The 24,530-nt window shown below is 42.9% G+C and overlaps 1 protein-coding gene across 2 annotated transcripts; it reads right to left on the bottom strand.

Moving 5' to 3' along the window:
• On the bottom strand, nucleotides 1-21,730 carry EI24 (EI24 autophagy associated transmembrane protein). 2 transcript variants are annotated; one of them, XM_083589004.1, is made up of 11 exons: nucleotides 21,560-21,730; nucleotides 14,739-14,886; nucleotides 11,570-11,715; nucleotides 10,669-10,729; nucleotides 8,584-8,650; nucleotides 7,278-7,402; nucleotides 6,258-6,377; nucleotides 5,160-5,271; nucleotides 3,903-4,014; nucleotides 3,001-3,075; nucleotides 1-1,732 (listed from the first exon to the last, which is right to left on the bottom strand). In XM_083589004.1, the coding sequence occupies exons 2-11, from the start codon at nucleotides 14,778-14,780 to the stop codon at nucleotides 1,567-1,569; spliced, it is 1,026 nt and encodes a 341-aa protein (XP_083445130.1). In that variant the 5' UTR covers nucleotides 14,781-14,886; nucleotides 21,560-21,730; the 3' UTR covers nucleotides 1-1,566. The 2 variants fall into 2 exon arrangements, with proteins under 2 accessions (XP_083445130.1, XP_083445131.1); XM_083589005.1 differs by lacking the exon at nucleotides 21,560-21,730 and adding an exon at nucleotides 18,995-19,374.
• Between the last annotated feature and the right edge of the window lie 2,800 nt (nucleotides 21,731-24,530).

Genomic DNA, 24,530 nt, shown 5'->3' with positions numbered 1-24,530 from the left:
TAAGGTTGTTGAGTTTTTTTGCATTTTAATTTATTATTTCAGTGTGAAAATACTAGAGAAAAGGTTTATCTGTAGACTGACCTCAGTTCTGCAAAAACCAAAGGGCTTTTTTTGAATTTCATAGTTTTCGGCCCTACAGAAGTCTTGACATGCATGAGAAACACTGTCTAAAATCAGGATCATTTGCGCTTCCTTTGTGTATACACAGTTACATATGTACACACAGACAGACGGATACATACAAATATCACATATCCTGAGCTGACTAGCAGTTAGTTTCAGCTGCAACTACAACCACACAGGAGCTCTTCGGCATACATCATTCTGACTTGGCTGGGACAACAATTGCAGATCAGGCAGGTTGCATATGAGCTGGAGGCCTCTTAACTGTGACTTGAAATCTTTTTGCTGCAAATGCACACCCACCATACCTAGATTTAACAAGATAGTGACACCTCTTGAAACCCTGTACAGAAGTGCTATAGGAAAAAGAGTTCTCTTGTTTTTCGTGGATATCCTTTGGAACTGCCATTGTGGTTTTTGCCATCAAACACCACCAGGATCTATAAAGACACTAATTTTTACACACATCTACCTCTTTCCATTAACAAAATATTACAATGCAATTTTTACAACCCCAGCCACAGATTTAACATGTTTCCATTTCAGTGTCTGAACTTACCCGTACACTTTTCATATTTTCCCTTTGAAAGTTCAGAAGGAGTTTGTTTTTTTTTGGGGGGGGGCTCCAAGGATGTAGGTTTTTTTTAAAAAAAAATCCATACATTCTGCTGTTAAGGTTAGGAATTTGTTTCATCCATCAAAGCAGATCCCTTCCAGCATAAAACAGTTTGAGTGGCACTCATCAAGGTCCTTTAAAGTGACACTACCAAAGTGTCAGTTGGCAGAAAGAACTGTACAGATGTCACCAAATACCAAAAAAGAAAAAAAAGAGGGCGGAATCCTCCTACTCTGTGTCTTGATCTTGAACCTAGAACTACATGATCCACTTTTCATTTCAGCACAACAGGGATTACAAAATCCTGACCTGAGTTATATGCTATTACAAAGAACTACGATCATTGAGAAAACCCAAACACTCCTGGTGCGGTTCACCGTAAAGACCCCATCAGCGTTATCACAAAGCTACGACAAAATATGCATTACAAAAAAATCATTCATCAGGAGGGGGAAATGGCACAGGGTCAGGTGGAGAAGTATCAAAAACAAAACAAACGAACAAAAAAACACCAACCAGTATAGACACAGGTTCATTGCATGCTGTGAAAACAAGCAAAGAACCTTGCTTTTGAAAAACTCACAAAAGGTGTTTAAAAAACCCAGGCTCTACTGCTCCCTTCCCTCCCCCACCCCAATATTTTACTCCACATGCTCAGTGTGACACAGAGCTGGTGTTCAACTGGGGCTCACGACAAGGATGGGAGGGGGGAGGAGGATGCACAAGCCCCTTGGCAGAACACTGACTGCCCTCCCCTGCACCAAAGGACCATGTATACAGCAGCCAGGAACAGTACTCTTCCCGCCCCCCTCTGCTTTGGTTATGGTTCAGTGCGCCAAAGCAGCCTTTTGTCTGGCAGGTGATGAGTGTGGAGAGGGCTGAAGTCGATCGGCTGAAGCAGAGTTGCTCAGGCTAGACTGAAGGTAAACCGTCTTGTGAAAGAGTCTGTTGCTGAGGAAGACCACCAAGGAAAAGAGACGCAGCTGGAAGTGGCTGGAACACAAGAGGGGAGGAAATGGCTATTAGCTCCCAGCCAAAGGCTTTCTGGTCCAAAATATGAACGGAGCACTTTGACCTTTCACTGCCCGAGTTCTGCCTTGCATCAGTTAATGAAAAAACAGAGCACAATTCATGTGCTTCTCTTCAGGCCACTCCCTCCCCAAGCCACACCCCTCACTCGCCCTGGCCCACACTCCAGTGGGCATGCTCTAGTTTGCATGCCTGGCATGTGTCCTTGGACTGAAGATTTCTCTTGCTTGCCTGGAGAGGGAGTGCATGTTTGCATGTACATATACATGCACAGAATCCTCTCTTATTTTGCATAGCTGGAATGAAGCTCCACTGCACAAAAGTAAGAATCGCATACTTTGTTCCACCCACTTTTGTCTCTGGCATGTGGCCTCTGGAAAACTGGCCCTAAGGGAATGCAGCCCTCAGCTGAAAAAATAAAAGGTTTCTCAGCCCTGTTCTAAGGGGACCTAGCACTGAAATTCTGTCTTTTGAGTGCAATTGTTTAGACTCAGAAATCTTATACGCAGGTGCACATGCTCCTTTTGCAAGTATCTTTCTACAGCCCTACTTCCAAGCAGTCTAAAAGTAACACTTTCAAAACTATCTACGGTAATTAATTAATTTGCATACTGTCCTTCATCTGAAGATCACAAGGCAGTTCACAACACAAAACATACAAAATATGCCTATGTGTGTGCACTCTAAGGGCCATAACACAGCCTAAGGGCATTTCATGCAGCCGTAACTGAAGTACTTTATAAGCAGACTGTAGGACATTCAGGGTTTAAATATCTTTGTAGCTGAGCACAGTTGGGAGCAACTGTATACACTACAGTATGCATCAGATAGGATAGTGTCTTCAGCAACATGTAATTTGCTTTATTGAGATTCAAGTCTCAGCATTCCACAAAATTCGTCTCCGCAAGTGGCACCTGTAGTCATTTTGGGAATCTTAACTCTGTCCCGGTTACTCTACACAGAAGATAAATGCCTCTTTTGACTCTCTCTCCACTCAACACTCCAGTTTCTGCTGGTCAAATAGCAAGCACACCCCACACTGCCCATCAGGAATACAGAGAATGTTAAACTTGCTGTCAGGGCTCCCAAAGTTATCTAGTTCACCAACAGAGGGTTAAACTAAATCACAAAGATGGCAAGAAGCAGTTAGCAGCGTGAAGAATTGAACAGATTTCATAGCCAACTGGTAGACTTCTTTTCCATCATTTCATACAGGAAGAGAGAATACATACTATGCTTTCCCTGGTGTCTTTGCTTCATTGGCGCTGATGATAAACAGAGGAAAAAGAATGGAGAACAGACAGCCACTGGAAAAGAAATAAGAAATTAATCAGAGCATTCTTATTATGAGATGGTTTCTGTTCACACACGTGCGCCTATTGGCACAAGATGCAGCAGCAATGTTTACAGAACTACTGCTAAGGGTATCTCTGTAGATCTGTGAAAGTCGACCTACGAGCAAATAACATTGTGCAAGTTGAACACAAGTATATATCCACATTGCAGAATTGGGTAGCAGAGGCAAGAGAAATGCAAACGCAAATTCAGGGCAAATTCTTATCGCACAAGCAAGTCTAATCATTTTCCTTGCAACGTTTTGCTGCAGCCCTTTTTAATGTTAAGAAATCCAACAATAAAATTGGTCAGCGATCAAGATCTTTTCCCACACCCAATATTCTCCAACACTAATTTGAGATAACAATTAAGAGGCACTAATCCTACTCGAGGGACACAGATGGTTAGGGATGATGGGAATTGCAGTCGAGGGCCGAGTTTGGGGATGCCTGCCCTAGACTCAAAAATTGTCTTTACAACTTATCTCCCTGCCCCACACCAGTACCATCTATCCTGTTTTCTTATCATTCACTCAATATTAGTTGCACTCATCACAGTTTTCCCCAAACTGATGCCCCCTAGATAGTTATTGAACTACCACTCCCATCAGACCCTGCCGGCATAGTCAATAGTAATGTATGATGCAAGTTGGATTCAAAAGTATCTTGAGGGCACCAGGTCGGGGGTGGCTGTTTTAACCCCACACCCTCCCTTCCTGTTCCACTGCTTTATCTTGTGTACATTTGATTCTACATTTGCCTGCTGTAATATCCAAAGAAAATATATCCTAACAAATCACCTGATAATGTAAGAAGACTGCATTGCAGTGAGGAAGGCCAGTGGTAAGCCAAATCCAAAGTAATAAGGCCAGTTTCTTTCAATGTTGGATAATCGTTGATGCATTTCAATTCCTGACATGACAAAAGCCAATCACAAAGTGGTTAAAAGAAGGCAAAGACACATAGATACTGGATTTCACATTCCAAGATCTCTCTGCAACATCAAAAGGGCGGAAGTCCCTCAAATGCCATTTGCAAACTTGTGCAGTTGAACTCACAGTGTTTCGCAACAATTGGGAGTTTCACAAAGATGCCAAAAACTTGGGTCATACATTGTGGTATGGTCTTTTGCCAGCACACAGCTGGGGCACACTTACTAAGGAATGCGTCTCAATGAATTTGCGGGAATTAGTTCTGGATAAGTGTACACACACACACACACTGCATTCCTCCATAAAGTTCAGAGTGACATTTTAAGAAACTCACAATAACCCAGTGAAGTAGTCAAAACAAAAAAAAAAATTTCTTCCAGTAGCACCTTAAAGACCAACTAAGTTAGTTCTTGGTATGAGCTTTCGTGTGCATGCACACTTCTTCAGATACACAGGGAAGTAGATTAGACTGAAATACTGCAACATTCTCAAGGTATTTCCCAATCTGCTCTGCAGAGCAGCAGAGAAATGAACCTGACCTTGACCTGACCCCAACATCCTAGACACACCACCAGAGGGACAGTTCATAGATGATCAAGATCTCATCTGTGGTGGTAACATTTATATCCATTAAGCACATGGGATGGGTGGATTGCGCTAAAAGCTCCCATGACAGTGTCATAAATCTCGACGGCTGGTGCTGAGACCCTTCCATTTACCGTAGATTCCGGTGTATAAGACGACTTTTTAACCACGGAAAATCCTCTAAAAAGTCAGGGGTCATCTTATACGCCGGGTATGGGTTCGCTGGGCAGCGGCAGTGGGCGGCGGGCTCTGCGCCGGGAGGAAGCCGCCCAGCAAAGCCGGCTTAGCATCGCTGGGCAGTTTCCTCCCGGCACAGAGCCCGCCGCCCACTACCACTGCCCAGCGAAGCTGCCGCGTATAAGACTGGGCGTATAAGTTGTCTTATACGCCCAGTCGTCTAATACGCCAGAATCTACGGCAAGTCACCCTCAATTGCCACGAAGACCCCAGGCACAAAAGAAAGGTAAATATGTATGGACCGGCCCAAAGCTTTAAAGAAAACTCAGCTATTTGAATAAGGAAGCAAAGAGAAGCACTTACCTTTGTTAAACCAACGATACTCAAAGCAGTACAGTGAGTAGAGCAGCGACATATGAAGCAGGCTAATTAACTGGCCAATGATATCAATGGGAAACAGGCTTACAATCATTCCCTGCAGAAGGCAAGAAGGAATCAACTTAAAAAGAGGCATTATTATCTGCAAAGCAGGTGCCTTCCAATCACAACAGAAGCGCCATCATTTAGCCCCCAAAAAGCAAAAAATGAAGGGACTAGAAGCTTTTGCTTCTCTCATCCATTAATTGCCACCCATTTGGGCACCACTAAAGTTTAACCATCATTCCTGCCATCATTCCTGCGAGGCAACAGCTGCTTAAGTAATCATTCTTAAGACGTTACAGCGGCGTGGCAGGAGAGGTACTCAGTTCACACCCTTGAGTCTTCTGGAAATATTTTACCTGCATGCAGCTTCCTGAGCAGCTTTCTACTTTAGGTACCTCATGGTCTGAATGCACAGTTTGGTCTCTTAAAAGCCTGACTGATGCCAGGTTTTGCCTCATAGCTCACATCCACACTATTCATTTAAAGCATATGGCTTCCCCCCCGCCCGCTCCGAATCCTGGGAACTGTCAGATTTGTGAGGGATGAACTACAGTTCCCAAGATGCTTGGGAGAAGTCAGATCTGCGAAAAGTGGTATAAATATACTTTACATGTACAGTGTGGATGTACAAGGCCTAGGTGATATTCGGGTCCCATTCTTTACTATTCTGTTAAGTGTCTGTGCAGCCAGAGTCCAGGCCTTCCTTGCTATTTTTTAATTTTATTTTATTAACAACAACAACGATGCAAATCTAGCAAAAAGAAAAGAAACAAAGAATAGAAAATGTAGACCATAAAGCTTCGCAGCCTGGAAGGACAAAAATACAAAGATACAGTGCAGCTCTAAAGGGACTATAAAGCATTAACTCATACAAATATTCCCTTTACAAATAAAAGATTCATAAAAACAAAAGTATTCTCCAATATTTCTGAAACTAAAAGTTCTATTTAGTCTTAAATTTGCCAGACATTTGCATATACTGATGGTACTAAGTAACTGGGTTGTTTTTAAGAGATGCCAGGCCTTCCTTGCTCTTACCTGAATGAGGAAAAGAGCTTGCAGTAAGAGATTAAACAGCATGTCAGCAATGATTTTACTGACGCTGGGGAAAGGCTGGGGCTTTCTTCCCGACACCTCGAAAGCCAGATCAGCAATGTCCTGAAACACAGGGAAATGTTTTTGCAAAACTGATTTCTTAAGACAAGATTTAATCCTCTCACTACTTGGGACCACTGTCATCACAATCAGCTTGTACAAGGAACAAAAACAGGCATAGTAAATATAAACCATCTTGGGTAAAACATCTGTAGTTGTTTGCTTTAAAAGAAAACACAGAATATCTCATCAAAAAACCAAGGATTTCATTCAAGTTCTTCCTAAGGTAAGAGTCAGTAGCATTTGTTACTGTCCTGCATTTTAACTCAGCTGCTTTAACTTCCAAGGTGCTGTTTCCCATCCTTAAAAAAATGAAATGAAATGAAATATGAAAGCTTTCAATACACCACTCAAAACAGGTGGCAGTAAGGGCAGTAATAGACTTCTCCTAATACCATCACTTTACTTTGTTCCGCTTTGGAAACTGATGAGATCCCACCCTCCTCCAGGCCGCTCACAACCAATCATGAGGTGCACATCATCTGTACATAATCAGACATGTATCCATTTTCACTTTACATACTGCTGAATTTGCAGTATGCACCCCGAAAGGGGACCAAGCTGGGACAGCAGATTTAGGGGGAGCGGCCTTAAAAATACTGGATGTATGTGGGCATATCCAAGTTTGCATGCAGTATGTGTGTGTGTGTGTGTGTGTGTGTGCGCGCGTAGTTTGTGTGTGTGGATATACAGATATAAATAGATATGGACCAGCCAAATGAGATACACCCTTAAGCTACAATCCTAAACATACTTACAAGAGAATAAGCACCACTGAATACAGTGTTCTTATTTCTGAATAAATTAGTACAAGATTTTGGTGTTGGTGAGATAAGCACTGAAATCATCAATTGACAAGCATTGCACAAAAGGGAGTAACATCTTTCTGGCAAGGTCACCTACCTGAAACCAGATGGCATTGACAACTTTACTCAGCACAAAGAGGGGAAGAACCCAAAGGGCACTGAAGATGGAGGTGAGGATAAATTCCAGCCAGGACCAGACATCACCGTGTAAGGAGGGGTCACCTTCCAGAGACAAAGATACAAAAATCAGCCACCCAATGTCTGGGACCAAAGTACTGTGAATTCTACAAGGCTTGTGACAGGAGCCAAAAAGCTACTTTAGGTGCACTGAAGGAGATGGCAAAAGCTAGCAGTTCCCACCCAGCCCGCTTTTGAATGGCAGACCCCTGTATACCAGGTTCCCAATTATTTTTGAAGATTCCCATCGGTTTCCAAAGAGGTTTGGCATGCAGAGCTAGTAGCTGAAACAAGTCCAAGGTCCCTCGGGCACACAGTTCTCGTTGCCATGAGTTGATGACTGGCTAACCAAGATGCAAGCAATTGTCTCCAGGCAGTTTTTAATTTATTTAAGGAAATTTATTTATATACACCACTTGATTGTAGCGAAACCTCCAACAGGTTTACAAGAAATGTTAAAATTATCAATAAAACTGTTTAAAACATTTAAAGGCAACTAAATTTAACATTAAAAAACAGATCAAAAACATATGAACATTTACTTGCCAGGATAGGTAAAGGTAAAGGGGACCCCTGACCATTGGGTCCAGTCGTGACCGACTCTGGGGTTGCAGCACTCATCTCGCTTTATTGGCCGAGGGAGCTGGCATACAGCTTCCGGGTCATGTGGCCAGCATGACTAAGCCGCTTCTGGTGAACCAGAGCAGCGCACGGAAACGCTGTTTACCTTCCCGCCGGAGCGGTACCTATTTATCTACTTGCACTTTGACGTGCTTTCAAACTGCTAGGTTGGCAGGAGCAGGGACTGAGCAACGGGAGCTCACCCCGTTGCGGGGATTCGAACCGCTGACCTTCTGATCAGCAAGTCCTAGGCTCTGTGGTTTAACCCACAGCGCCACCCGCGCCCCTACTTGCCAGGATAGGCTTGCCTAAACAAGAATGTTTTAAGCAGGCACCAATGAACTGTACAGGAAAGCCTGATACCAATAGGCAACCACAGCAGATCTCTGAACAGAGGATATATGCTGATAGGGTCTCACTCCCATCAGCAAGCACGCTGCAGCCTTCTGCACCAACTGAAGTTTCTAGGTCAAGCACCAGGGAAGCCCCACACTGACGGTATTGCAGTAATTCAATACTGAAGTCACCAGTGCCTGAACTACTGTGGTCAACAGTTAAAGTTGTCATACCAGGTGCAACTAATAAAAGGCACTTCTAATACTTACCGATTATTTGTGCTGTGGCTGACTGAAGAACAGGTATAAATACCTGATAGAACAAGAGGAGACTAAGCTAAGAAGAATAAGCAAAGAAGGAAATCAGTACAGTTTAACATGTTTATACAGACATGCTCCGTTCTACAATTTAGCCATAATTCTGAAATCTCTAGTACTGTACCGTATTGGCCCGAATATAAGCCGCACCCGCAAATAAGCCGCACCTTTAAAATTCGGGGGGGGGGGAGAAAAAAAGACAATACCCGAATATAAGCCGCCCCCTTAAAATTGGGTTACAGGCTGAAAATCTCTGCAGTTGGTAGAATTGTAACACCGTGTAAATTTAAGCCTTTAATCTTGCAAGCCTGCAAAAGTTATCGTACAATCGCTAAAATCACAAATCGCTATTCAATTGCTACAATTCCGCAGGCACTCACACCCATAAATGGGAAATGAACAGTCTCAAGCTCGCAAATCGGCAAGAAAACATTTTTTGTTCCGTTTTACCATATGTCTGTTTCAGCAGCTATATCGTTTTTGTAAGGTCGCGAATTTTTGTAAGATCGTGAATTTAAGCCACACTTTAACTTTGCGCGGTCGGAATTTGGGGAAAATGTGAAGCTTATATTCAGGCCAATACGGTATTTGCAAATTAGTTTACCCTTTCAAAGTCTACAGTTTCCTCCAGGTGTGTATTATTCTTCTCCACATTCAGACAGGTGTACAAGAAGACACACGCACAAGGTATTGCCCATGCACCTTAGCAAACACTATCAGAAAGTAACCCCTTGCACTTGCATCTCTATGTATGTGGGGAACAGCATAAAGCGACAGACGTTGGGAATTCTACAGGCATATGCTAATCCGCTCTGAATTATGAAGGACGCAGATGGAGTTGCATAAAGCTAGACCATCAACACTACAGCCTAACTATCAAGGAAGGACCAGACATGGAACCTACAGTAGACATTTCATGTGGTGCAATCCAGATTTAGACTACAACTCTCCTATCATCTCTGGTCAATGGCCATGCAGACTGGGCCTGATGCACCTTGTAGTGCTAAACATCTGGAGGGAATCATATTGGCTAATTTTGGGATCTGAAGCACCTTGAACAACTCTTTTTTTGTTGTTGTTTAAGGAAGTTGCAGGGAACTTTTGGCCTTCCAGAAGTTACTGAACTACAGCTCCAATCTGCCCCAACAAGTGTGGCCAATGGCCAGGGATGATGGGAGTTGTAATTCAGCAACTTCTGGAAAGAGCCAAAAGGTCCCCTGCCCCTGTTTTAAGGAGAGGCAGTTACAGAGACGGCCGCCATTGGGGGCGGGGAATGGTTGTTGCCATAGTCCCCAAATTCTGCCCCCTGATCACTTAAGCTTGCATTGCCTATGCACTTTAATATGTCTGCATGCACACAGCAGACAAAGAGCTAGAAGCTCTATTAAAACAAAATAACACCTGGAGTAGCGTTCTGACTTTTCCTCTAAATACAGCCAAAATCCATATTAGATGGGTTCCTTTTTAGTGCTTCCATACTAAAACTTCACCAGCCAAGACACACTCTAAATGGAAATTTGAAACCCACAATGAATCGAGGCTGTGAACATCCATTATACTAACCACAAGGTCAGAAGGCTGAGCTGGTTCTAACACACAATTCAGTTCAGTGGTGTTCTTCCCAAGACCACTTCTAGATCTGAATGTGCAGAAGTTTTTGAGGTTTGAGAAATAGGCTCACAAATGAAAGGACTGGTTTATGAAGGCAACGATTCCCCAAAAATGTAAGTCTAGACATTCTGGTGGCTCATAGACATTTTGTGGGCAGGCCAGAAGGCAGCCGGCAATGATTACTGGCAACAAAGCAGCAGAAGAATTAAGTAGGCCGCATATCCAAATCCCTTTTTCAGGAATCCTCTGAAAAAATAAAATCTGATTTGAGATAGTAAAACATTGGCAAACCAATCTAACACGGAAGATTTAAGTCACTTATTGGTTTGCTCCCCGATTTGCAAGATTCCTACGTGCAAGCCAGCAAACATGTACACAATCATTTCAATGATGTTCTGATGTTTAAAACAACAAAAATATACTAACCCAGAATACACCGCCATTCCATGCACAACACTGAACTATTCGGCTTACTATCCGGGGCTCACTAAAGAGAAACAAGGGGAATGTGTGAGAGCTTCCGAAAAGTGACGATGTGAATGTACATTCTGCCCAGTTCTCTCTCAAACAGGGAAAAAATCAGAATAAATACCTTAAATTACTCTGGTCAAATTCCCACTTATCCACAACCTAGTGGTTGGTTTGATAACTTTAGATGCTGAAATTGAGCAGATGTGGACCAGATCAGTTCTGTGGATGGGAGACCACCAGGACACCCATTTCCAAGTAGTAAAAAGTAAATCTACTTTTTAATTCTTTTTCCAAAAGCCCACCATATTTAGAAATACACACAGGTCCTGCTATACACACACACACTATCCAAAAATTCACTTATCCATACATTATGCCCAAGTCTCGCTATACACTTCATAGATTCACTTATCTGAACAGCCAGTTTTCTTCCTTCTATGTTTTTTCCCTTGTCGGTAGCAGTAAAGTTCAGGCAGAAATCATGGAGGTTGGGAGAGGGATTGAGTGAATTGGAGAGCAGGAGAGATAAGGCAAATTGTTTTTTTTTCTCCTTTGGTTGCAACCGCTTCAGGAAGAAACCACTGAAAAAGCGGTGAGGGGGGCTTAGAAATATTTCCATAGGAAATGGAAATCACAGACTCATTATGCAAACACTCACCTAACAAATGATCTCCATGGAAAACATTGTGTTTGGTAAGTGGGATCTGCGTGTATAAAATACATGGTTCCAACTTCTATATATCCCACAGTGCTGCTATATATTTCCAGGCATTCCTACTTTGGTTTGTTAAATATTTCTTATCTTTTTATATTGAAAGTGGGAGCGCGATCAAACTCCAAACCCTCCCAAACTCACTTCTCCTGCTTCCTCTCTTCACTCTGTGCTCTTCGCTGGGCAAGCACACTGCTTGCTCTTCTTTTTCGCTGCTCTTCCCTTTTCTGCTGGATTCGAGCATCCAACTTGGAGATTGTCCAGATCCCCCATATGGAGTCTTTAATTCCCTATACAAAGAGGGAGAGAGAGACAAAATGCAGTCATACCTTGGAAGCCAAATGCCTTGCGACTCGAACGTTTTGGCTCCCGAATGCCGCAAACCCAGAAATGATTGTTTCGGTTTGCGAACATTCTTTGGAACCCGAACGTCCGGTGCAGGTTCCACGGCTTCTGATTGGCTGTAGGAGCTTCCTGCAGCCAATCAGAAGCTGTGCCTTGGTTTCCAAACATTCTGGAAGTCGAACAGATTTCTGGAACTGATTCCGTTCAACTTCCGAGGTATGACTGTAATCAGGCCCAAATTCAGTAAGTTTTGGAGAAACTGTGGAAAGAAAACTGAATAGGTGAGTTTTACAGATTAATCAATAACCTTGTGACAACTCTGATTTATGAACTACGGGATGAATTTAGGAAGAAGAAAGAGGAAGACTCACTTGTTCTGCCAGCTCAAAGATGAGCCATACCCTCTTCCCATCTTATTGACCAAATTCCAGTAGAGGAAAGAAAGAGTCTGAAATGAAGGTTTACTTGGGGAAACCTACTTGGAGTAGGACAACTAAACCATGAGAATTTACACAGAAATAGGCAACTCCAGCTACTGGAAAGCCTATTGCAACGCCTGCTGGATTTCTGAAACTTCAGTCAAACATTATCTACACATTTTCGAACATATTTTCCAAGCCTAGAGGTCTAGAAACATGACAACGTAAGACAGATTTTGTTTTCAGGATGCTGTATGACAAGCCTAATGCCAAATCTTACAGCTGCGTACTGCAATAATGGAATCAACGTACACACATAGTCCATTGTACTATACAGCAAACCACAGCTCAAGTGTTTGGGACAACTCAGATACTTGCATTACATTTTCTTTTTCCTTCTAACATTTTCTCAGAAGACAAGCCTGGGTGTCTGCCAATGGCTTTCTAGCCAAGCAGGAGCTCCAGCACTCTCAATTTTAGCCAAAGATTAATCCATGAGCAACACCTAGTATTAGCTACCCAGTGACCTAGAATAAAATGATTAAATGTTCCAGGGACTCAGAGAAAATGACATCAGAGGGTAGTTTGTTTTCTCTTTTGGCAAACTATTACTCCTTCAAAGATTTGTATAGTCCAGGGGTCAGCAAACTTTTTAAGGAGGGGGCCAGTTCACCATCCCTCAGACCTTGTGGCGGGCCAGACTGCACAGTGTTATAACACATATAAAACACTTTTTCTTTACTAATGTAGCCGAGTCCTAAGTCTGATTAAAATAGACAGGCCTTGCTTTTGAGAAAAGATGCACATGATTGGGTTGCAAGACCGTGATGTGAGAGGGTAGGGAAAGCAACAAGGGGGGCGGGGTAAAAAATCTAGAATGCTTAGGACTGTGAGAGAGAAGAATCTGCTATTAAGAACAGATCTGTGGATAGAAACTGAAACAGTATTGTGGGCATTGTCTGGGAAGGAGTTCCAAGAGTAAGAGGCAGAGCTGGTTTTAAGAATAAGGGATTGTAGAATGAATAAAGAGCAGAGGATGAAAGAAAGGGCTTGATGGAAAATGAGGGGTGAAAGATAAGCTGTGACAGAACCATGAAGAGCTATTAATGAGCATTTCTAAATCTCCCTGCCAATGGGAATGATAGTGCCAAACTAGGAAGCCACTCAAGAGGTACATCCTATGCAAAGGGGTTTAGAGTTAGTTCTTGTTTTCCTGCAAAGGTAGTTGTATTAGTTTAGCAGAATCAACCTAGGCAATACAGTGATACCTCAGGTTACATACACTTCAGGTTACAGACTCCGCTAACCCAGAAATAGTACTTCGGGTTAAGAACTTCGCTTTAGGATGAGAACAGAAATCGTGCTCCGGTGGCGCAGCAGCAGCAGGAGGCCCCATTAGCTAAAGTGTTGCTTCAGGTTAAGAACAGTTTCAGGTTAAGAACAGACCTCCGGAACGAATTAAGTACTTAACCTGAGATACCACTATACCTGAACCATCAACAGCTGGCTTTGGGATCAACACCCCCAAACTTGTGTAAAGTGTTACAGTTCAGAACTCTTATGGCATACAAAACGCTGCCTCTAGAAGTTCCCAAATAAGAGCAGAAAACAGATTGGATGCAAAAAACGAAACAAAAAACCAACGGAGGAGTGGTTAAATGAGATCAAAATAGCTGGCAAGGGGGTTAATACTGGTAGCAGAATGCTGCACAGAGATAACTATATCAAGATGAAATTCGGGAAGGTCAGTGTGAAGCACATTTGGTTGTTGCAAAGTGTGAAATAAGAGTACAGACAAAAAAAACCTAGAAAGAATAGAAAACAGTCGGAGTATGGCAGTGGCATAGAGAAAGATGGGAAAGCTGATTGAATCAAGTAGAAAGGAACCAAAGATGCTTGGGCAACAAGGTAAATGGAATCATAATTGGAGACAAGATTGGAAAAAGCAAAATGAAGCCTCAAATTCATGCCCGCCCATCTTCCACAAGGTTAGAGATGGGAGTTGGAGACCAGCAATATCTGGAGGGGTATATTACACTGTGTATTACATTGGGTATTACACTGTGGTTTGCTCTTGATTTTCAAGCCAGGTTTCCACAATCAAATTCTGAGGGCAAGTGTAAACCAGTTTTCCAGTTCAGACGTATGGTTTGCCACAAACCAGGAGCTAAATAAGTAGAGCGTGTAAGAAGGGTAAAGGGTACACCAGATAGCCTAATCTTATAGCACCATACCATGGCTGTATGAACAATCCTATTATCAGCTCGAATAGCCCTTCATAATCAGACCCCAAGGAAATTTGCTTTAAGAACGATTTTACTCTACCATCACATTTATTGCCCACCAAAAATGCAACTCCAGATGGAAATAGCCCCAGAGGGTCTGAGCTCTCTCCTTGCTTGTGCTGCCTGAGAGAAAGAGGCTTGCTTGGCACCTTAGAAAACTAGAACCCACAAATCTTAATATCCAACTGGAAATATTTGGAATCAAATTTTAGCCTATAAACACACTTTAAAAATAGATGGCCATAATGAAAAGGAAACACTTACCCTGATGAGATCATTAAGGAAGATCTTGACACTGTCTGCCATCTCTACTCCAGCATTGCCTCCACATCTAGAACTATCAACTACAGGGTGAAGGGAAGAAGTGAAGCCAGAACTGTCTCATTGTGAAGAAGTGGAAAACTGGTCGAGCCTTATAGGAGAGAGAAAAGCAGAGATTGCCATTACTGAAGAAACAAAACGCATTTGTGATGGATTATAAATAAAACAGTTGCATTCATTTGAATCATTCTCAGCTGCAGTGCATAACAGATACAGTGATACCTCGGGTTAAGTACTTAATTCGTTCCGGAGGTCTGTTCTTAACCCGAAACTGTTCTTAACCTGAAGCACCACTTTAGCTAATGGGGCCTCCTGCTGCCGCTGCGCCGCCGGAGCACGATTTCTGTTCTCATCCTGAAGCAAAGTTCTTAACCTGAAGCACTATTTCTGGGTTAGCGGAGTCTGTAACCTGAAGCGTATGTAACCCGAGGTACCACTGTATTTAAAAGTGTTCCAACTCCCAAGACTATATCAGTGATAATGAGATGCCTGGTTTGTATGAAGTTCTGAGATAATTTCTAACTTTGCTGCTTGCAACCTACACTCAAGGAATAATGTCAAAGATTCTGCAAAACATTCCAGCTGCCGTAACAACCACAAATAATTGGGCATTCACACACTGCCCAAGCATTCAGCTGTTGTGGTTTGGGTGTGGGGTGATGTGATGTGATGTGAAGCATGTTGGGAGAATTTCAGGAGGTGGTTTCCATCATAAGTGGGGAACTAATGCCTACATGCAGTTCCCTCCTCCACATGCTAAACCAGTCCAAACCATTTGCGTCCTTTAAACCAACTCTCCAAATCTCCCTTTATCGCTACATCACTCTTTCCCTTCACCCAAAAAATAATACATATGTTCCAATGAGGCAGGGAAGTAAAGAGTCACAAAACAGACACACCCTGAAAAGTGTATTTCACATACTTATTCTGATCTCCGCTTTCTCAGCTATGAAATTACACACATAATATAAAACAAAGCAATGCTTCATAGATGTCGTTGCACTTTTAAGACTAAAATAGTGACCAAACCTAACCACAAAGACTACTTATTGTGAGTGCAGAAGGTGGCAAAGCGTATAGCGATCCCATTACACAACGGAAAAGGCTCCTTGAGGAAAATAAACCTGAAGCCAACAAATGATAAACGGATGTCTGTAATTAGCGAACACTTAAAAGGAAATAAAAGTCTTCCATATTCAAAATGGCTAAGCAATTGATTCTAGTGCGCATGAAATTTGAATAAAATGTAAGGTCCTAATTTGTCAGTGTTGTACGCTCCTTGTGCTGCTTCTTCACACAGCATGCTCACTGTACATCTCACTTGACAAAATGGTGTAAAGAAAAAAAGAAAGCCCTCTGCCCCAAGTAATCTACAATCTACATTTAGACAGCAGACAGGGAATCAAGGTGGGGGGGAGCGGACAGAAGAGCACCACTGGAAATGTAATCTGGGCTAACTGTGAGTAAATGCATTTTCTAATATTTAGACTAAGGCTGAATTCAGGCATCCAAACATGGTTAACAATGCTTTGTCAAATGTATTTTAGGGTGGTGTCTGAATTGACAAACTATCTTTTGGGGTTGGCTGGGAAGCTAGCATCAGAAAACATTGTTTTCAAACTATAGTTTGTGTGGTTTGGCATAATGAAAAACTACCAGGCTTCTGAAATCACTGGAAATGCCATCAATTCAGGAATTACCTAAAGAGTCAGATCAGCTCTGTGTGAAATGTTATTTCCATTGTAGTTCAAGTAAATAAGAGCCACCATTCTAGCAAGTTATACCTTTTTTTAAATCACAACTAACGTGATCTCTATCAGTGAAATCATTCTACTTAGCAATGTTTGTAGATAAAGAAAATAGAAAAGCAAACAACTGGCATTTATAAAGAAACTATTTGTGACTCATCTTGAACAAAATCATATTGTTCCTAGTCTTGCACTGGATTCTCAAGTTCCGTATTAATATATGCCTTCATATACACATTTTGCCTCCAGCATTCAGCAAGAGGTAATTAGAAGGAGTGTCAGGAAAGCACACGTTCCTGTTCAGAGCAGAATGTGTGTGTGTGTTTTCTTTGTGTCTCATTTGCTCAGCACAGGTTTAGACTAGTTAGACCACACTAATGGCGCAGTCACTCCAAAGTGAACAATTAGACATAGAACCTCTACGTCATTAGAAAGTTTCTCTTTAGGGTATGTCTGCACTACTACAGACTGATATCAGTTTTACACACAGTTAGCTGAAAGCTCCCATCCAGAGCCCATGGGAAGCATAGTTCTGTGAAGGTACAAAGAATCTGTTAGCAAATAAGTTTTTCATTCTCATAAAACTACTGTTCCCACAACCCCACTGGAGAATCTGGGTTCATTACATCCATTTCAAACTGGTTTAAAATGAGCAGTATTAATTTGGCCTTAGCGTCCCATACATATACAGCAATTCCATGAAGTTTAGTGAGCATAGTTCTGAATACGCACATATTGAATGGCAACTAAAATCCCTTCCAAATTAAGCCCCAGCTTGTTCATATTTTAAACAAGGATGGCACTACTTTCTCATCACTGCAAGGAGCTTTGATAGTTAGATGCAAAGCATAATTATGTATTATAGGGTCTCACAGGTCCTCACTAATGGGCATTAACTCTTCCTAACAAAAGCTATTCAGTCTGAAACAAGTGTTTGTCCATCTCTGGTATATGACTAGGGACTACAATATGCAAGCACAGCTCACTGAATCATCCTACTTGAGAACAAAATTACTGTGTTGATCTCACTATCCATTCATCCTCTTGCCAAAAAAGAATTTGTGCTGTTCCTAGCAAGTTGCCGAGTGCTCCAGTTAAAATAATGTACACAACACGACCTACCATATTAAAGCTACACTTCAATTTAATGATAATAGTGAGCATTCATATCATACTTTAAAAAAACCTGGAGAAAGTTTCTTAGTAATCCTTACATTGGCCCTGTCTTGTACATTAGTATTATTTTTCCCATATTAGCCATGATGGGCTGAGAGAACCAAGCCCATGTAGCAAATTTGTGGCTGTGGCGATACTTAAACTAAAATCCTAGCCACACTTACCTGGGAGTAAGTCCCACTGATTTCAACAGAACTTACTTCTGAGTATGTATGGTTAGAATTGCACTGTCTCATTGCTGCTGTCAGAAGCTTAGATTTCACACAGGGCAAATAGGCCACTCTGGAACCATGTGGTGGAGGGTGGGGCTTATAAATTAGACAATATATACAAATAGGTGCTAGTTTCAGAAAATCATAAAACAATCAGCAGTGATATGCACCCCATCTTCCACCTTTAGCACCTGCCTGCCAAGGAACAGCCGCTCCACCTCAAAATGGCAATTTAGGTCATTTCATGAGAAAATAAAGCTGCACACTTCAACAGAGAATTGATCTCAGAACCACTCAGAAAAAGATGGGAATGGAGTGTGGGGACGATGCAAAAAGAGGGTAAGAGTCCAGCGTTGAAGCTAAATTAGTTAGAGAGAAAAGGGGCAGCTCAAGCACAGCAGACAAGGAGAACTGGGTGCAGCGGTGCTGAATTGCAGGGACAGATGCAAGATTTAAAGGGTTTGGGTGTACATGGGAATAGAAACAAAAGGTTTGAAGGGTGTGTGTTTTGTGGTCCTCCAAAACAGAAAAAGACAGAAGGATGCCTGTCAGAGCAAACAGAGAGAAGGTGCCAGAGCAACAAACTGGAGGAGGAGTGTAAGGTTTATATAGGGGGAAAGATCTGAGGTTATGTATTGCAGACCAGGGAGAAGAGATGGGATGGCGAGCACAAATAAAAAGGGTGGTATTGTGTTATTAAAGCAAACGAAAAGAAGAGTCACAATTGCATGCAATTATTAGAGAGAGTGTTTCTAAGGACGAGGTAATTTATTATACCCCAGAGGAGCGGGGTATAAATAATAAAATTATTACGGTTAAGATTATGAATAGGAAAAAGGTGTGAGGTTGCCCAAAAGGGAAACGGTAGAAGGATATTGTTGGGTGGGTAGGAGGCAGGCATGGAGGAACCGGATCGAGGGTCCCCAATCTAGGCTTGCAACTAGGAAAAGAGGGACCGGGGAGGGGGGAGCCCCAGAAGAGGGAATTAAGAGGGGAGGCGGAGGAGGGTAAAGGTGTGTCGCAAGCCACACACACACATATATACGGGGTCTTCGATACTTGCCGGCCTAGGGCGCTCGGAGTCCGTGGCGGCGGCGGCTGACCCGACCCAAGCAATTGACAAGCAGCTGCCCCGGCCGCCAGAAAAGGCTGACTGAGCTGAATAACAAGCTCCTTGGGCAGCGCCGACCGGGAAGCCACTGCGCAGGCGCGGCGCACCGGGCACCCCCCCCCCGCCTCTCTCTCCGGATTACAAGGAGCGAGACGGCCGGCTTGGGTATGACGGAAACGCGCATGCGCCCTTCCGCGGATTCTCACCCCTCCACTCCTTTCCCCGAGGTAAAGAGCAAGCGCAGTAATGGAGGAGGAGACGGAAGCGGGAAGCTCCTCAGAGGGGGGGGGGAATGCAGCGTTGCTATGGAGACGCCCCTGCTCAGTCTCTGACAGACCTGCTTTGACAAATGAAAATAAAAATTAAGAGCATCGCAATGTGTGGCTCGTTTGCTTTTTGCTCTTTTTCGCAGGTTGTCTTAAGACACACATGCATATGGTTCGCCCTGTTGAAATATTTATTCCTCCACCCCGTGCCAACAAGCCAAACCTGAGAACTACATTGCCCTTTTATTTTGAAAGCTGTGGTAAATATTTGTAAAAAGGTGACAGGGAAATTAATAATCAGGTGGCTTGCAATCCTACAATGTTTCCAGTCTGGAGCAAACACACAAGCACATATATAGCCTCTGCATTATTCGGTTGCATCCCCTTTGTAGAAAATAAATAAAAGCCAATATTAACTCAAGTACTAAGCGGTTGAAGTCAACAGCACTTTCTGTCAAGGCTGCGTAGCGCTGCTGCCTCAGCGAATAAGACCCATTTGAACTCAGCTGGACTTCTGAGTAAATATGTACTTGCACCGATGCTCTCCTGAAAACATTTCAATCCATGGACAGAGGAAATACACAGGCCAGTATTTAGTTCCATGTTAAACAGGAATACCAACCCATCCGTCATCTCAGAGTCATCATCACAAAAAGTGGATTAAAATCCCAATTCCACACACAAGCATATATGTATTCAACTCTTAGCTTTTCAACAGTTCAGCCTTTGGTGAGACACTATTGAATTGTACCCCTCCTGGAATATACCAGTGGTTTTCAGCCTTTCTTAACATTTAGGAAATCTCTACAGCATCAACTTGTCTGCTATGGAGTCCCAGGTCCCCAAAAATATTGTAGAGGAGACTGAAATACATTCTGGGATGCAAATTAGAGCTCACGGTACTTACAGGGCCTATTGGGTTTCACCATAAACTTGTGTGAGCAAAATAGTCACACACACACACACACACACACACACACCCCAACACTTAAGATTTTCTTATGGCTGCAGGTTGTTGGAGCCTTTCAGGGAAGCTTGTCTCTTATTACTGATCTTCCTTATTGAAAAAAATCCTTAAAAGTTTTTGAGAAATCCTATGGTTTCCTACAACACAGTCTGAAAATCACCAGTGAATCTGTGTCACAGAAGAATGAAATTTTAGAAGTTGTGGTGCCTAGATCTGCAAGGTTTATCACTTGTTTAAGTAGCTTCTCTTGCATAGTATTCAGGTATAACAAAGATACTTAGGAAGAATGGAAACCCAATATTGTCGACACCGACTGGCAGCAGCTCTCAGTTCTTTCAGGCAAGGGTCTCTTCCAGCCCTAGCTGGGAGATTCTGGAAACTGAACCTGCAACCATTTGCATTTTACTTGTTAAATCTTTATTAAGTTTCTTTATCTGATACATCCATTTCACAAAAGGAGCATATCGTATTTTCTTAGCAGTACTAAATGAATATCATTTTTCATTGTCCACATGTGCAACAAGATATACCATTAGTTTTTTGCAGCACTGTTTTAACTTCATCCACTATTTTAAAAAAGAGGGGGCACAATCAATCTTGAGTTGGATTATAGCTAACAATATATTTCTGTGTTTACTGAGAAGTAAAGCTCACTGTGTTCAGGGGTGCTTATCCCCAGGTAAATTGGTTTATATATAATCACATACCCTTTAACATTTCTCTGATGAAAATTGGGACATCTCATTCCAAAATGATAATTTTACTATTTATACCCCACACATCTTACTGGGTTTGCCCAGCCACTCTGGGCAGCTTTGAACATATATAAAAACATAATAAAACATTAAACATTTAAAAAAAAAATACAGAATTGCCTTCAGATGGCTCGGGGGTCGGATAACTTTGGATAACCCACCAACATTTCTCCAATGAAAATAGGGACATCCTAAGGAAAAGTGGGGCATTCCGGGATCAAACCAGAAACTGGGATAGCTTCTGTAAATCAGCGATGTCCCTGGAAAATAGGGACACTTAGAGGGTCTGTAATCACCAGTACGAAAACGAACAGAGTTTATATTCCACCATGCATATGCACAAGATTCTCTAGCACAGCTCTGTAATGCGTAAAACCCGCGCCCGCGCCCTGCCTGAGCCACAACCTGATTTTGCTTTCATCCAAAACTGAAAACGAAAAGACCTGTCAGTTTTCCGCCCGTAGAACCTGATACTATGCAAACCGAGCCCCCGTTATTTACAGCCCCTCTTTCTCCAGGTCAAACTTACCTCCGGAGGCTCTCCAAACAGACCTCATCCAGGTGTCCGCACACCTGTCAGTCTCTGCCGTTCTGTTCTGTGCAAACAGCTCCCCTGTCCAAGGCCAGGGACATCTTTGTACACAGCCGGTGCCCTCTGGGAAACGTAGTTCTGAGCCTTCCCTTGCTTTGCATAACAGGAGGGTTGTGTCACTTTTACACTGCCTTGAGTGGCCGCGGAGAGCAATCTGGGAGCTGTAGTTCAATCTAATGGGTCCTTCTCCGCTTTCTCGGCGTCCAATGAGAAATCTTCCGTACGTTGTCCCCCCACGCATCCGGGATCCCATCGCAGCGCCGGGTTCTCTGCATAGATCTAGAGCGAGCACCGTCTGCTGCGGATGCTTCCGCAATTGATATCAGTGCCCAAACCTTCCATTTTAGCATGCCTGCAAAGACCGGTTGGGGGTGGGGGGAAATCCGCCGTTTAGGCTGTAATCCTACGCTCACCGGGATGGGGGAGGTAGTTCCCCGTTAATGGGAGTTACTTCCCAGGTTCCGCATGTGCGGATGTGAAATATACTCAGAGTCGCAAAGTGATTTCATGCTCTTTATTCAGCTCATAGTGGTGAGGAGGAATGAATCAAAGTCCCCTCAAAGTATCTGCTTTATATATATTATTTACACAATGGGCTGCACATGATTGGCTAATTCCGGAATTCTACTGTAAGCCAATCAGGTTGTGGATTCACTTCTATCTGGAGCATGATTGGGTGGTTCCTGCCAACCAATCATACTGCTGCCTTGTTCTAGGACCAATCAGACTGCTGCCTTTTGGATCCTATTGTTCTAGGACCAATCAGACTGCTGCAGTTTGGATCCTATTCAACTCAGTACATAACAGGATGACATAAGGATGTGCTTAAATATAGGAAGGAAGAAGCTCAGAAATCCTTTGCACTTTTACGGGACTGGGTTACACGGATCCTCATGGATCCTCCACTTTAAAAAAAAATAACTCCAACAAATGCAGTGTCAAATCACATCTGGAAGGCATGCCTACAGACTGGAGTATAAAAAAGGTGGATCCAACACTTTGCCGTGCTGCAGCACCACAAAAACATGGATCCGAGGCATGGATCCTCATGAATTCATACGATTTTTATATTGAAACAAAATAAAACCACCATGATACTCTAGACCACATATTAGTCTATAGGCAGAACCAAAAAAAATCATGCATGCACGGTTTCGTGGTGCCGCAATGGCGCAAAAACATGGTTAAAAAACACGGATCCTCAAGGATCTTCATGATTTTTGCACTAGATCAGCCTGAAGTCACCATCAGATCAAATATCATGTCCAGGGGCATAGCTGCACCTCAAAAACTTCAGATCCATGGATTCCTGGCAACTCTATGGCCCAAAAACATGGTTTCAAAGCATGGATCCTCACACTTTTTGCATTGGGCCACCCCTAAATCACCGGCAAATCACACATAGCCAGGGGCACAGCCTGCACCACAAAAATCACAGATCCACGGCTTGCTGTCCATACCATGGCCCCAAAACGTGGTTTTGAAGCACAGATCCTCATGGATCCTCACACTTTTTGCATTGAGCCACCCCTAACTCACTGTCAAATCACACATCATAGCCAGGGGCACAGCCTGCACCACAAAAAACTCCGACCCACGGCTTCCTGGCAACATTGTGGCCCAAAAACTTGGTTTTGAAGCACGGATCCTCATGGATCCTCACACTTTTTGCATTGGGCCACCCCTAACTCACTGTCAAATCACACGGTGTGTCCATGGGCACAGCCAGCACCACAAAAAAACACGGATCCATGGCTTCCTGACGACACCGTGGGCCAAAAATATGGTTCCAAACCATGGATCCTCATGGATCCTCAGGGTTTTTGCATTGGGTCACTCTTGGGAGTCCCATGGACTGCAAGAAGATCAAACGTATCCATTCTGAAGGAAATCAGGCCTGAATGCTCACTGGAAGGACGGATCCTGAAGCTGAGGCTCCAGTACTTTGGCCACCTCATGAGAAGAGAAGACTCCCTGGAAAAGACCCTGATGTTGGGAAAGATGGAGGGCACAAGGAGAAGGGGACGACGGAGGACGAGATGGTTGGACAGTGTTCTCAAAGCTACGAACATGAGTCTGACCAAACTGCGGGAGGCAGTGGAAGACAGGCGTGCCTGGTGTGCTCTGGTCCATGGGGTCACGAAGAGTCGGACACGACTAAACGACTAAACAACAACAACCCCAAACTCACTGTCAAATCACACGTCATGGCCAGGGGCACAGCCTGCACCACAAAAATCACAAAAAGGTACTCACCAGCACTGTTAATGTCACCACTGGAATGTTACTATTAGAGCCAAGAGAAGAATGTACGACTATATATTTTACCAAGATATGGTTCATCTTCAAGAAGAGATAAAAAATATGCCAAAGTATTAAAGAGGAGAAAAAATATGAAACTGCTTACATACTGTCAACTAATATCCAGATTCAACAAAGACTGTATGGCAAACAGTTAAATCAGAGAAAAGACAGAACTTGAGTCCATCATAACAGAGGTCTACCTTTTGGGTAAAATTTATAAACTACTGGTATAATGAATTGAAAAAAAAAATGTTTAAAATAACTTTTGTAAAAACAAACAAACCCAGAAGCCTTTTATTAGGAATTGTAGGTACCAACATTCCAAAGGAACAGAAAAGACTTTTCATGTATGTGACAACAGCAATGCGGATGCTACTAGCCCAGAGATGGAAAGAAGACAAAGTCCCTACCAGAGAGGAATGGCAAACCAAGCTGTTGGACTATGCCAAAATGACAAAACTGACCGGAAGGCTCAGGAACCAAGAAGACCAAAACTTCAACAAAGAATGGGAAAAATTTATAATTTATCTAGGAAACCACTGTAAGCAGATGAAAACCTTAGCAGGATTTTAATAACACTTGTAATGTAGCAAATATTATGGAT

Source organism: Podarcis filfolensis (assembly GCF_964270895.1).
Source record: "Podarcis filfolensis genome assembly, chromosome: 15".
In the NCBI taxonomy this organism is placed as follows: domain Eukaryota; kingdom Metazoa; phylum Chordata; class Lepidosauria; order Squamata; family Lacertidae; genus Podarcis; species Podarcis filfolensis.
The sequence above is the reverse complement of the archived record's forward strand: the minus strand, read 5'-3'. Positions and strand labels throughout refer to the sequence as shown.

Coding starts and splice junctions, on each gene's coding strand:
- EI24 (XM_083589004.1), bottom strand. CDS start 14,780: ATGGCAGACAGTGTCAAGATCTTCCTTAATGATCTCATCAGG. Junction 8,651..10,668: donor GGAATGGCGGTGTATTCTGG/GTTAGTATATTT, acceptor TATTCTTCTTAG/CTTAGTCTCCTCTTGTTCTA. Junction 5,272..6,257: donor AAGCTCTTTTCCTCATTCAG/GTAAGAGCAAGG, acceptor TGCCTTCTGCAG/GGAATGATTGTAAGCCTGTT.